The sequence below is a fragment of the Hemicordylus capensis genome, chromosome 3 (genome assembly GCF_027244095.1).
Source record: "Hemicordylus capensis ecotype Gifberg chromosome 3, rHemCap1.1.pri, whole genome shotgun sequence".
In the NCBI taxonomy this organism is placed as follows: Eukaryota; Metazoa; Chordata; class Lepidosauria; order Squamata; family Cordylidae; genus Hemicordylus; species Hemicordylus capensis.
The window spans coordinates 148,792,434-148,806,687 of record NC_069659.1 but is presented as its reverse complement, the minus strand read 5'-3'; the positions used below and the strand labels follow the sequence as shown (position 1 = coordinate 148,806,687).

At 41.1% G+C, this 14,254-nt stretch overlaps 1 protein-coding gene across 6 annotated transcripts in view; it reads left to right on the top strand.

Moving 5' to 3' along the window:
• PCCA (propionyl-CoA carboxylase subunit alpha) overlaps positions 1-14,254 on the top strand; it is a 335,273-nt gene that overhangs the window by 231,083 nt on the left and 89,936 nt on the right. For all 6 annotated transcript variants that reach the window (XR_008319164.1, XR_008319165.1, XM_053307833.1 and 3 more), the window contains one exon: positions 9,901-9,999. Coding sequence is in view for 4 of the 6 variants with exons in the window: in XM_053307833.1 (XP_053163808.1) it covers positions 9,901-9,999 (99 nt within the window). In the remaining 2 variants the exon portion in view is untranslated. The remainder of the gene's footprint in view (positions 1-9,900; positions 10,000-14,254) is intronic.

Here is a 14,254-nt window from a genome sequence, read left to right as displayed (position 1 = left end):
GACCAGCCAGCCAAGACTGGCATAAAAAAAATATCCCCAAGCCCCAATAAAGAGCAACCACCAAAGCCCTATGTGTTTCCTTTGCCAATTAGGTGGATTGCACTGCCAGAGCAATTCCAAGGCTTGTAAAATTGACTTCTCCCTGCCCAAATCACTATCCATGCCAGCCCTCAGCATTAAACAACTCCTGCTCTGTATTTACTGGTCCTCCAGGGAGACCAGTAGAAACAGCAGTGTGCCTTCCCTGTCCCATCATGTTTCTGTATAAAACGATGCACAGAGACCTTTTCCCTGTCTGAAGTTAACTAACTTCCAGTGGCAGTAAAGCACAACATATAGCTGTTTTCCAACTGCTGCAATACAGATTGGGAAGGACTACTAGTCTAACTTCTCTGAATAGAGAAGAATTTTCTGGGGCACAGCAGATCCTCTCTCCTTTCCTGAAAGTTTTTTATGAAGCTCAAAAACTTCATAGGACTACTGGCCTAACTTCTTGGAATAGAGAAGAATTTTCTGGGGTACAGCAGTTCCTCTCTTCTTTCCTGAGAGTTTTTATGAAGTTCAAAAACTATTTTCCAAGACCCAACTTGGAGAAAATTGCCAGCATTGCTAATTTTATATTTAGCTCCTAGATAGTGCCAAGAGGGCACTAGATAGTGCCAATCAGGACGGATTTGTTTATTGCCCTGGGAAGCAACATCTCCTAGTTCCTAAGATGGATATGAAACTGTAAACTCTAAATGTAATAGCAGATGTACCTACAAAGCAGTAATGGAGAAATGAGAGAGAGAGAAAATATGTAGGTGGATATTTCCAGGGAACCCTGACTGGCAACCCTGAATCTGGAAATGCCAAAGGCATTGAAAATGAGAGACAAGTACTTCCCAGAACAGGAGTTTGTAGGAGGAAAATTCCCTTTCCTTTCCTTTTAGCAGCACCTGATAACTCTGTCTAAACCTTCCTGCAAGCAATCTAGAAGGTCTGCTACACCAACCTCTGTTGAGGCACTCTTGAAACCTTCTCCAGGACTTGTTTCTCAACGTGTGGGTCCCCAGATGTTATTGGACTTCAACTCCCATAATCCCCAGCCCTGGTGGCCTTTGGTTGGGAATTATGGGAGTTGAAGTCCAATTACATGTGAGGACCCACATGTCGAGAATCCCTGGTTTAAAGCATAAACCACAGGAGCTAGCAACTACTGTTTTCAGGCTTGTTTATAGCCACCTTAAGTGGCGTTGCAGGGAAATGCTTGACTAACAAGCAGAAAGTTGCTGGTTTGAATCCCCACTGGTATGTTTCCCAGACTATGGGAAGCAGCAATATAGGAAGATGCTGAAAGGCATCGTCTCATACTGCGAGGGAGGAGACAATGGTAAACCCCTCCTGTACTCTACCAAAGAAAACCAAAGGGCTCTGTGGGAGCCAGGAGTCGAAATCGACTTGACGGCACACTTTACCTTTACTTTCTGTTCCATTTATACCCAGTCTTCTTGCTATGCAGTGGTGGCACAGCTTACTGGAAGCAATAAAATAACAAAAAATAAATAAAAGTTGCAATAGAATCAGCCTATAGTTAGAACATGTAAGTTGCAGAAATAGATTTAATTCCATATGCCTGTGCATATTTGGTAAGTGCGGCCTACCACTTGCTCTCTGGATCCTTGCCAGACTTGGCTGCTGTTATCTAGCAAGGAAATTGTTGGAGGTGTCTTAGTTAATATCATTAACTCGTCACTGAGGGAGAGTAGGATGCCTCCTTGTTTGAAGGAGGCTATGATTAGACCACATCTTAAGAAGCCTTCCCTAGATCTCTCAGTAATGGATAGTTAATAGGCCTGTCTCCAGTCTCCCATGGTTGGGCAGCGTGATTGAGAGAATGGTGGCAAACCAGCTCCAGGCAGGTTTTGCCTATAGGTTTGAGTCTGCCTTGGTTGGCCTGATGGATGACCTGTACCAGGGAATCGACAGAGGGAGTGTGGCTCTACTAGTTCTTTTAGATCTCTCTGCGGCATTAAATACCATCAACCATGGTATCTTTCTGGATCGCCTGGGGGAGTTGGGGATAGGAGGCACTGCTTTGAAGTGGTTCTGCTTATATCTCTCAGGCAGATTTCAGATAGTGGAGCTTGGTGACAGTTCCTCTTCAAAATGGAAGCTATTATATGGAGTCCCTCAGGGCTCCATTCTGTTACCAATGCTTTTTAACATCTACATGAAACCACTAGGTGAGGTCATCAGGAGATTTGGTGCAGGGTGTTTTCAGTATGCTGATGACACCCAAATCTATTCCTCCTCCTCCTCCTCCTCCTCCTCCTCCTCCTCCTCAGGAAATGGCACTCATTCTCTAAATGCCTGCCTACAGGCAGTAATGGGCTGGATGAGGGATAAAAAATTGAAGTTTAATCCAAGCAAGGCGGAGTTGGTCATTGTAGGGACTCAGAATCTGATGGATGAGTTAGATCTTCCTGTGCTGGATGGGGTTACACTCCCTCAGAAGGAATAGCTGCACAGCTTGGTGGTACTCCTGGACTCAGGCCTCACGCTGGTATATCAGATAGAGGCCATGGCCAGGACTGTTTTCTATCAGCTTTGGCTGATTTGACAGTTGTGCCCATCCCTTGAAGAGGATGACTTCAAAACAGTTGTGCACCTGCTGGTAATCTCCAGGTTTAACTATTGCAATGTGCTCTACATGGGGCTGCCTTTGTATGTAGTTTTGAAACTTCAGTCAGTCCAAAATGCGGCAGCCATATTGGTCTCTGGGTCAACTCGGAGAGACCATATTATGCCTGTTTTGAAACAGTTACACTGGCTGCTGATATATTTCCGGGCAAAATACAAAGTGCTGGTTATTACCTTTAAAGCCCAGAACGGCTTGGGTCCAGGCTACCTTAGAGAGCGCCTTCTTCTATATGATCCCCCATTGCACATTGAGGTCATCTGGAGAGGTCTGTCTCCAGTTACCCCCAGTACTTCTGGTGGTGACTTGGAACCAGGCCTTCTCTGTAGCTGCTCCTGGCCTATTGAATGCACTCCTGGGAAATATCTGCAATTTAGGCTTTCTGTTGGCCTTTAAGAGAACTCTAAAAACTTACTTGTTTGGCCTGGACTTCCAAGGTTTTTAAAATTGTTTTAAAGTATTTTAATTGGTTTTAAATTGTGTTACAATTGTGTTTATATTGTTTTAAGTAGTGTGTTTTAAATGTTTGTTTTTATGTTTTTTTTAAACTAGTTGTTTTTAAAAAGTCTCTGGATGGCGCGGTTTATAAATGTAATAAATAAACAAACAAATAATATATTTGCATTTGTTCTCTAAAAGTAAAGAGAGTTGATTTATTAAAATCAATTTCTGTTCTAGACAGACATCTGGGATTTATTTTCATTAGAGTTAGCATTCCATGACCAGGACAACCACCACTGGGAATGCCCTGTTGTGTGCTACAGAAAACTCTAACTTGAGGAGCTGGGAGCAGCACCTTCTCCAGATCTATGGTGAATTGTTCTATGTGCTTTTAGAGAAGTGCACTTGGGGGCACAATGCCACCAAGTGGTGAGATCCATTCTGCTTGGATCAGTACCTTACAAAGATGGTGGACTGATTAGTGTCCCATTAAACTACAGCCACCTCGGCTGGTACTTCATCATACAGCAAGTTGATAGGCCTTTGTTATGTGCATGAGATATTTTTATGTAGTTCTCTTTGTGACTGTTTTGCCTAAATATCTAGGTGGCACTAAAGACAAAGGTTCACAGGATCTCTCCTAATGTTCAGCTTGCTTTCACGCTGAGAGGACCATTTGTGCAGTCTTTCTTTCTTCTTTCACTTTGGAGCTTTAAAAAATAGTTTTAACCTTTTTTCTACTACTTTGATACAGAATCTTTCTTTCTTCATACGATGAATTCTCTTTCTCTCTCTCTTTCTCTCTCTCAGTAGTTCTTGTAGTGGTCCATTGTCCTTCACACTTTAGATGTCTGCGCCTGCATAGATAGGACCTCGGAGGTCCTGTCTAAAGGCGCAGACAGCCAAAGTGTCATGGTAATCTTGTTTCATGTCCATTGAAGTTTTGCCCTTTCAAAGCCAGTCAGCAATAATTAGGTTTTATAAAATAACTTTCCCCACATTAATAATAATTAGGTTTTATAAAATAGCTTTTCCCACATCAGTTCATACTAACTGCTTTGATGTCCATAACCTTTTAATATATTTACTTCTATTAGTAGTAGATAAAAACTAAATGTGAATGTGGAAATATTTCCATAAGCTCTTTGGAACATTGAGTTTTCCAGCTTACGTAAATGAAGAGGAAAAGGTACTGTACACACCCTGGGAAGAGTTTGGCACCGGAGTGGGATTACCTACTTCCTTTCACATCAAAGAAGAACCATTTCCTCATTGGAGAACCTTGGTGATAGGAATATGATCTTCATACAAAACTTCAATTGGCACCTGTTGAAAAACCTTTTCATTTCAACCCCAAATATTCAAATATTTTTGGCTTCATTGTCATGAACTCTGACATCCTAAATAAACACACAGAACAATAGATGTGAAGCTAGAAGATACTGGCTGCAAAAATTTGCTTTTCCTAGTTTAATAAGATGATCACATTCCTAGAAGATGAAAGAGCAATATACTGTGTCCTTCCTTTCAGACATGGAAGGTATAGAAAAACAGTTACATGTTCAGTAAGTACCACTTCACATAAAATCACAGTAAATCACAAAAGAGGTTTTTAAAAGTCTTACTACCTCCCCAAAATCTGCTGTTAGCCCCATGAGAGAATAAGTGCATTTTCCTTGAAGAGCAAATAGTAGCTGTTGGGGGAATGAAATTTTAAATTAGGAAAATATCATGTAGGGAAGGGATAAATTCTCTGCCCCGAACCTTAGCCCTTCTTGCTCTTACCCCTCCCACAGTTGATTTTACATTTTAGAATGCCACAGGAGATCCAATCATGGATTTCACAAGGTCGCATCCTGCTAACTCTTTAGTATTTTGATACTTTAGTACTCAAATTAAATATGATATTATGTAGTTTAAGGACACACATGTGTGAAATAATTTTATACAGTCTTTGACAAGACTGCTTGGAAAACTGAATCAGTTGTCTTAAGATCAAGATAGTCAAACCTAAGGTTGTTTTCAAAAGTGTGTACAAATTTGGAGAGATGTAGCATTGATATCCTGTGCTAACTTCTTAATACATTTTGAAATTCTAGGCCTACGTACAATTTACATTAGGCTAAATTCAAGACTGTCCAGCTTAAATCCAAAAGTAGTAGCAGAGTAATAACTTTATTTAGACTAATTAAAACATCACGAAGTGGAGAGTACACTTGCTCACTACTTTGCACTGTTTAGTTAATCCTGATGGCACAGCAGGGAAATGACTTGACTAGCAAGCCAGAGGTTGCCGGTTCGAATCCCTGCTGGTATGTTTCCCAGACAATGGGAAATACCTATATCGGGCAGCAGCGATACAGGAAGATGCTGAAAGGCATCATCTCATACTGCGCGGGAGATGGCAATGGTAAATCCCTCCTGTATTCTATCAAAGACAACCACAGGGCTCTGTGGTCGCCAGGAGTTGACAGTGACTTGATGGCACACTAATCAAGGCATTAGCACTACTGCTACGTGACCAGTGCAGCTACCTGCGATTTTTGCCCACTTTAAAGTATGCCTTGAATGTCTGACAGTGAAACAGTGAAATACTGAAATTCTGTTTCCGGTTTTGCTGAACAGAAGAGATTAGGTTTTCCAGCATTAGGTAATACTGTTGAGTTCTGCAGATTACTTGCATGCATCTGTGTCACATGAAACAGTTACACCAAGTTTTTTGTGTGTTTTTTAAAGTGGCAAAGACAATCTGGCTTGCCTATTCTGTAAGTGCTAAAATATTTCAAAAACCTGAAAGAGATATTTAAAAATGTGGAACAATTGAAAAACCGTCTTGCCTCATTCATAGCAGGAAAGAGGCTGCCTTGACACTCAGAGCAAATGAAGTTCTCTCCTGCAGTCATGTAGTGAACAAAATGCTTGATCTAGTTTGGTAGAAAAAGGGGAGATCTATAAATAGGTAGCTGAGCATTCCTCAAAATATGTAATGTATAGACTGGGGTGGTCTCTCTCTTGGAGTCTTTTTTTGGAAGTAAGTGCAGATATGAACAAAAGGAAAGTTTGCAAACAAAAAACCTCCCTTAATGAGGAATGTATTTTGAGGTGGTACCAATAATCACTTCAAAGCTATTTAAAGCTAAGCTTAAATTATATCTGCAAAAGAAAAATGTTTGACTTTTTTGTGTAAAAGTTACAATGTTTTTGTCAGCAAATGAAAACAAATAATGCATTTTATCATTGTACTAAGATTCATATCAATTGTCCCTTTATAAATACTTTATTACTTTTAGCTTGAATATGATGCTCTCAATTTGTAATCCTCCTTTACTGCTTTTGCCAGTCTATTCCCATGTAACCCAACATTGTACGGTTTCAGATCTCTTTCCTAACTTTTCATACACCATTTCTGATCTTCTGTCTGTCCACTTGCCTGCCCATGCATTTATTTCTTAATTTTTAAAAGGTTTTCGCTGGTTATTTTACTCACAATTTAAAAGAAAGTGTAAGATTCTCTGATATTACAGTACCTCACTTCCCCTGAGATTCTTGGATGTTGCATCACTTTTCTTCCACGATTCTCTGTGAATACAATTTCCAGGTTACTTAAAAATAATAATTTAAAAACAGATGGTCAGATTAATTTGGAATTAAATACACAGAGTCCTTATCTACGTGTGTGCCAACTTTCAGAGTTCTTTCTAGCTTCTCTTTCTGAAGATCATTTCCAAAGGACCTGGAAATGACATCTGATCTGACATTTTCTGTTGTGCACAACCCTACTATGTTGCATTATGTTTATATAATATGAACATAAGTACATTTGATTAACATCCATGTCAGTTAAACTTAATATGTCACAGAACTGGAACTATGTTGGGTCAGCTGGATGAACCATTACATGATTTATGGATTCAGTAAACAAAAGTAAGATTTCAGTTTTATTATCTTATCCAAAACCTGATGTTTCACAGCTGAAATGCCTAATCCCAAGTGCTACACTGGTACCAATAGTTCATAATGACTATATAACAAATTGTGCTGCAAAATCAACACAGATTAAAAAGTTAAATACAAATAAAATACTGCACAGCCTTGGATAGTAAATGTCTGTGTATGTTAAATAATCTTGCATCACATCTCAAAATTACTCTGTTTAGGTTGATAGCAAGTGGCCACTTCTGCATATCTCCTGTCAGGAGCCTGCTCTTAACTGATTGCAAAGTTCTGTTATTACAGTCTTGTGAATAAATGTTAAAATGTGCAGGTTCTTACTTTTTATTTCATCTGTTTTGTCCAGTATATGTCTGTGTTAGTCTGACAAGAGGTTTACAGTAGGCTTGTGCCTGAAACATTTTGGCAGCCATCAGGGGCATAGCAAGGTTGGAGTGGGCCCAGAGACAAGATTTTTAAATGGGCCCACCCCCCACTGAAGCTCAGCTCATGAACTAAAGAAATCTTAAATGAGGCTGAATAGTGGTAACAAAAAGCATAGTGATTTACCACTAAAAGCATAGTGGTGTGTGTGTGTGTGTATGTATATATATATATATATATATATATATATATATATATATATATATATATATATATACACATATATATATCCCCATCCTATGTGCCACAATAGAACATCGTCCTAAATTATTTTCAAAAAGCTTTTGTAAATTGTGGATGTTGCAATTCATTTAATGGTACTAGAGAAAGACATGCTGTTCTGGTAGCTCCAGGTCTCAACACCCACATCAATTTCGGAGGATGAATACAACTGAAGGAAGCCTGGGCGGGTGCGCGGCTGGGGGAGTCAGTCATGTTACTTGCCTCTGGTGGGCCCCCCAAGGCAGTGGACCCTCAGACAACTGTCTCCCCTTGCCCTATTATAGTTACGCCCCTGGAGGCCATTATGAAGGCCTCCGAAACGTTTCGGGGCTTCGGCACCGGCAGGGGTAGTCCTTTAAGGGCGTGGGAGGGTGCATTCACCCCTCCCGCCGCATATCCTCCACCGGTGCTCTGTTACTTTTAAGCCCCTCGGAGCGACAGCATTCCTCCCTGCCTCCTCGTTTTCATCATCGGCTGGAAGTGGCTGGAAGAAGCAAGTGCACAGATGGGCGCACGCGCACTTGCTTCTTCTGGCCACTTCTGGCCGATGACGAAAACGGGGCGGCAGGGAGGAACGCTGCCGCCCTGAGGGGCTTTAAAGTAACGGAGCGCCGGCGGGGGATATGCGACGGGAGGGGTGAGTGCACCCTCCCCCGCCCTTAAAGGACTACCCCCGCCAGTGCCGAAGAAACTTTGTGAACATCCCTAGTTTACAGTCACTATTTCCAGATTATACAGAGAGAGAGAAAGGGGCACTAGGCAAGTCACTCTTGAACAGTTTATAAAAAATAATCTTGACTCTCTTTGGATTTAGAATTGGAATACCAAATGTCCATTTTGCTTGAATTTAAAAGAAAAGAAAACAGTTATTGTGCAGTATTAAAACTTAGTTTGTTGAAACATGTCTGAATTTAAAATGTAGTGATATTTTCATTTTGTTGCCCTACACGTACGTGTGTTTGTGTGTGTTTAATAATTTGCTTTTTAAGAAAATGTCACTGAACAAAGCATAGGCAGCCTCTTTTCTCTGTGAAAGTTATTTCCTGGCCAACTTTTTGTGACTCCCTTCATAGAGGGGTATGTGAAAAATTACATTATTTTAATTAAATCCAAAAGACACAATTATTTATTAGGACCAACCAAAAAGACACAAAATCATAAACAAGATTCTGAGTTCTCCAAAATACTACATCAAGCTGGATGTAAAACAAAAAGTGAGTGAGGAGCTGGCCGTGTTGTAATAGTTCTATACATCTGCTGTCTTCATATGCAATGTAGGTGGTTATGTAGCCTCATGTGGATTAGCCTTGCTAGGTATGAAATAAGGCTGCACTCAAGGCTTCTAGAATGAAGAAGAGATAATAATGACTCTTCTACCATATTTAGAAAATGTGAAATATTGTAGTTACTCTGTTCTCTACTAATCAAAGCACACAAAGAGATCAGCATTAAAAGGAAAATGTGTTAGTCTTTAAATTAGCAAATCTGAATATTAATTTTAGATGGTGCACTTGGTAGAGAGTGAATAGAAGCCAAATAGGAAGCCTTATGGTTGGAGGACATTTAAGCATCAAAAAATAAAGACCCATCTTCATGTGGCAGAAGAGCACTTCCCCCTACTTTTGAAATCTTTTTGCTGGTCAGCTAAATGCTTCTAAACTCTTCTGATTAATTGTTGGTAGAGCAAGAATATGACAGAAACTGCGAAGTTTGACTGGACTTGGAGATTAATTACTGGCTTATTTTAATGAAGATAACAATGTAAAAGCCCTTCATTAAAATCCTAAGAAAAGTTTTTCGTTGGTCCTTGGAGAGCATATTATATGCAAGGCCTGTTGTGTGGGTTGGCAAGTGTCACTGAAATTCATATGCATTGCTTGTCTAATTACAGTAAATGTAGCATGTCCAGATATGGATTAAAAGTTGGATGGCTGTTTGCTACTTTTGTGGAAATTACTTAAAGCCCTCCACAGGCAGCTGTTCGCAGGTCCTTCACCTCTTCCCCAGAGATGCTAGGAAGACTCTGTTGTTAGACCCTGTCTTTTGTGGCAGAAGCAGTAAACATGACAGGTTGCTTGGGAGCCATCTGTTTTAATATGGTTGCTCCTTTGTATGCAGTAATGAACTTGAGATCTGTTTCTTGTCTGGCTTTACGGTAACAGTTTTCTTTGGTGTCACAACAGGTGGAAGTTGATGGAATAAAACTTAGCGTGGCTGGTGAATGGAATTTGGCTGCAGCCCTGATGTCCGTTACTGTGGATGATGTTCCAAGAACTGTACAGGTAACTACTCTTCTTTTTACACCTTTTATAGATCTGGAAATGATGGCTGCAGTCCAAAATATACTTGCACATGGTTAACTTGTATTGAAGGAAGTGGGAGAAATCCTGCATCAGTGTAGGCAACTGGTAGAAAGCACCTGGGCTTTAAAGGGCCCCTTAACTTTCATCAAGTTTTTCTACATGTGTATCAGGGCTTTCCCAGTTTTTCCTTTGTACCTGAAGTTCCTTTTGCTTCACTGTATGCTGTTTTCAAAGTTGCCTTCAGAATGGCTTCTCAGGATGTGGATGCCTTCTATGAGAAGTTGTGGTGGTGGTGAGAGAATTTAGAATCCCATGGTTTTTGCAGAAGCTTCATGCATATCCCTTGTCAGTCCCAGCCATAGTTCCTATTGTACAGATTTTAGACTTTTAAAGTCATTCATTCATTCATTACATTTCTGTGCCAACCCATCTACTAGCCCTGGGTGGTTTACAAACAATATAACCACAAAAATTAACATAAATGAAACAAATCAGTTTAAAATTAAACAATTTAAAACAGCTTCAAAACAATTGCTGCAGAACAGATCACTGCAGAACAGATGTTAAAAAATGAGTATTAAGGGCTATCTTGAAAGATACCAAGGATGTTAAGCACATCTGTGTTACAGAATGTAATTTTGTGTTTGACTTTGTCAGAAACTGGCACAACAGGTTTAGCAAGGCTCCATATTCTAATGTTTATGACAAAAACCATTCACCATCTATCTGTCTATATAATTCTCTAAGGCGTACCCATAGCTAATCCTGCGCATGGCAGCTCTCATGAGAGTTGGTGAGCAGAAGCACCATGGTGATTGGGCAGTGGGGATTCCATATGCAGATAGGGAGGAGGAGCCTGTGATGGTTAAGGTCAGTTGGAATGCAACTGTTAATGGTCGGAAAATGTTCTTGATTGTAGAGGATAAGAATACACACACACACACACACACACACACACACACACACACACACACATATATACACACACATCAACAGAGAGAGAGAGAGAGACACACACACACGCACATACAAACAAAGGATAGTGGGTAGGGGTCTGTGAAGAGAGGGGCTGTGAGGGAGAAAAGAGCCCCTTCAGGAGAAGGAGGCTGCCGTTGTGTGAATTAGATGAAGAAACAAGATGAACAAGATCTGTTAATTCAGAGAGAGGGAGAGAGAAAGAAGGGAGGGGGGGAAAGACAGAGGGGACGAGCGAGTGGAGGAGAGAGAAAGAGAGCAAAAGAAGGGTGGGGAAAAGAGAAAGAAGGAAGGGAGAGGGGCGGGTCTGAGCCTGTTAGCAGCCTGAGGGGAATGAGCATCCAATAGGCTCCAGCAATGCTGCAGAGGCAACCAAGAGGGCTGGGGTGTGTGTGTGTGTGAAGTAAAGGGATGGAGGAATGACCGAGAGGCATGAGGGGGATGGAAGCAACTGATGGAGGAGGAGGAGCAGGAGTGCAGCTCAGGTCAGGCTGGAGAGATCTCTCAGGTGGGGGGCCTGTGGCAGGGAGGTGACGGGGAACAATCAAGTACTAGTGCGCAGATGCTCTGCACGGGTTAAGCTAGTTCCAAATATTACAATTAAACTCATTTTCACTTATCAAGTGCTTCAAACTGCACTCGCACATCACTTTGCGGGATGGCAGATCAGTCTGTTGTGTTCCTATTAATTTGCTGTGTCTGTTCATGTATGGCATTTATAGTGACAAGATTATTTGTCACTATAAATGCTTTTTGAGGAAACCTAGAACCTAGGTTAAGAAGTAGAAAACAAATAACGTTATACAGATGGCTAAGCCAGCACAGTCATGGGATTTGCTAAGTAGCAACATTTGAGTATATACTGTACTGTAGTCTATTTGAATGATAAGCAGCAGATACCATCTGTAGAGAAAGCCACCTAATGGCACAGTGGGAAATGACTTGATTAGTAAGCCAGAGGTTGCCGGTTTGAATCCCCACTGGTATGTTTCCCAGAATATGGGAAAGACTTATTTTGGGCAGCAGTGATATAGGAAGATCCTGAAAGGCATCATCTCATACTGCATGGGAGATGACAATGGTAAACCCTTCCTGTATTCCACCAAAGACAACCACAAGGCTCTGTCGTCTCCAGGAGTCAACACTGACTCGATGGCACACTTTACCATCTGTAGACTAAACCTGACATACTTAATAAGAGTTGTGTTTAGGGAATGCTTCTGCACGTGCACAGAAGGCTGAGGTGATTTTGATCACCCCCACCCCCACCCTCTTTCCTCTGCAACTGCTTGTGCCTTCCAGAGATGTCCCTGAGGACATATAAAGAAGGGATCTCATAGATATCTCGCCTGCCATGATGCTGGAGAGGGATGTCTAAATGTGTGAGGGAACTGTTCACCGGAATCCCCAATTACCTTGGAGCATGGGTGTAGATGGGTAATCAGACATACGGTTCCCTCCAATGCTACAGCAGGTGCAATCTCAGCACAACCCCTTGCTTATTGTGTGTGCCAGCACTATCTCATCCAAACCTTCCCTATGTCAAGCTAAGATGTCTTTACAGATCGACCACTGTCTAACCCCAGGCCGGTGCTGCATCTAAATTATAGATGTTTTGTTTATTACTGACCTCCTTTTGAGCAATAGCAGGAATATGCTAGGACAGGGGGTCCTAACCTGTGGTACTCCAGATGTTGCTGAACTACAACTCCCATCATACCCAGCTACAATTTTTTGTGACTTGAGATGATTGGAGTTGTAGTTCAGCAACATCTGGAGTACCACAGGTTAGGAAACCTTGTGTTAGCACCTCACTATCCTCTACTCCGAAACATTCTAAAACAGGAGAGGAGTGACCATGTATGTATGTACAGGTGAAACTCAGAAAATTAGAATATCGTGCAAAAGTCCATTAATTTCAGTAATGCAAATTAAAAGGTGAAACTGATATATGAGACAGACGCATTACATGCAAAGCGAGATAAGTAAAGCCTTAATTTGTTATAATTGTGATGATCATGGCGTACAGCTCATGAAAACCCCAAATCCACAATCTCAGAAAATTAGAATATTACATGGAACCAAGAAGACAAGGATTGAAGAATAGAACAATATCGGTGAATAATTCACCTGTATGTATGTATGTATGTATGTATGTATGTATGTATGTATGTATGTATTTGACATATTTGTATACTGCCCCAAACTTATCTCTCTGCCTGACTATATATGCTTGATATAAAAAATTATGCCACCATGTCCTAGCGTGGGAGTAGCAGTGTGGAAAGGGTGAGAGTCTTTCCATCTCTCCCTCTTTCCATGAAGATCCTAGCATTTACCAGACAAGCTCTGCCAAAGAGTAAAGGTCTGCAGTCTTTTGCTCTTGAGCTCCCCATCATTTGATTTCATCATGCATTGAGGGAGTTCCTGCTCCAGCTCAGTCCAGCCTAAGTGCTGCCAGATTATGCTAGAGGGTCATATGGAGTCACTTTTCAGTGGATGGAATGAGAACAGTGGTATAACCAACGTAAGGGGGCGGGGGAATGTCCCTGGGCTGCCAGCGCAAGGAGTGTGACTGGTGTCCAGAAGCAACACCCATCTCCCTGCCCAACAGGTGTAGGGGGGTGCAAAAGCAGCAGCAGCAGGAAGGCCCATGAGGTGGTGACGGGATAGGGCTCACTGCCAACCTTCTTACGCCTCTGAATAATGGCAAGGGCAGGAGGCTCTGAGTTGATAGTTGGAGAATTACAGGTGAGGCAATATATTATTATATATTAAATTTACATGAACATTTAATATATAACTTGCATTTATATATTACAGGCCAATCTTATACATCATAATGCTAGATGTCACTATTGGACATATCCAAGTCTATTAGGCACTTTTTGACTCTTTTAGCTGCAGTGTGGGTTAAAATATGGTTTAAATCACCAATATTTTATATAAGTTTATGTAATTCTCTGATGCTTTGTGCTTGCTTCAGTAAATACTTTATTATTACCGCTTGGCATTTACTTATTTTCACAATAGCTGCTTATCTCCATGTTTACTTGTATCAAAATAAATTGCCCTGGCAGTGCAAGAATGTAGGTGGCTTAAGATGCTTGTTGTTGCCTTGTTTGTCTTAAGGTGTGTTGCCCTGTTGTTGACTATACTAGTCCTGCTAGTGGCAGACCTAAGCCCAATCCAGCCAGTGTGTGTGTGTTGATACTCATAAAGAATATGCTTTTCTCCTCTTCTTTCTTGTGTATGGGGG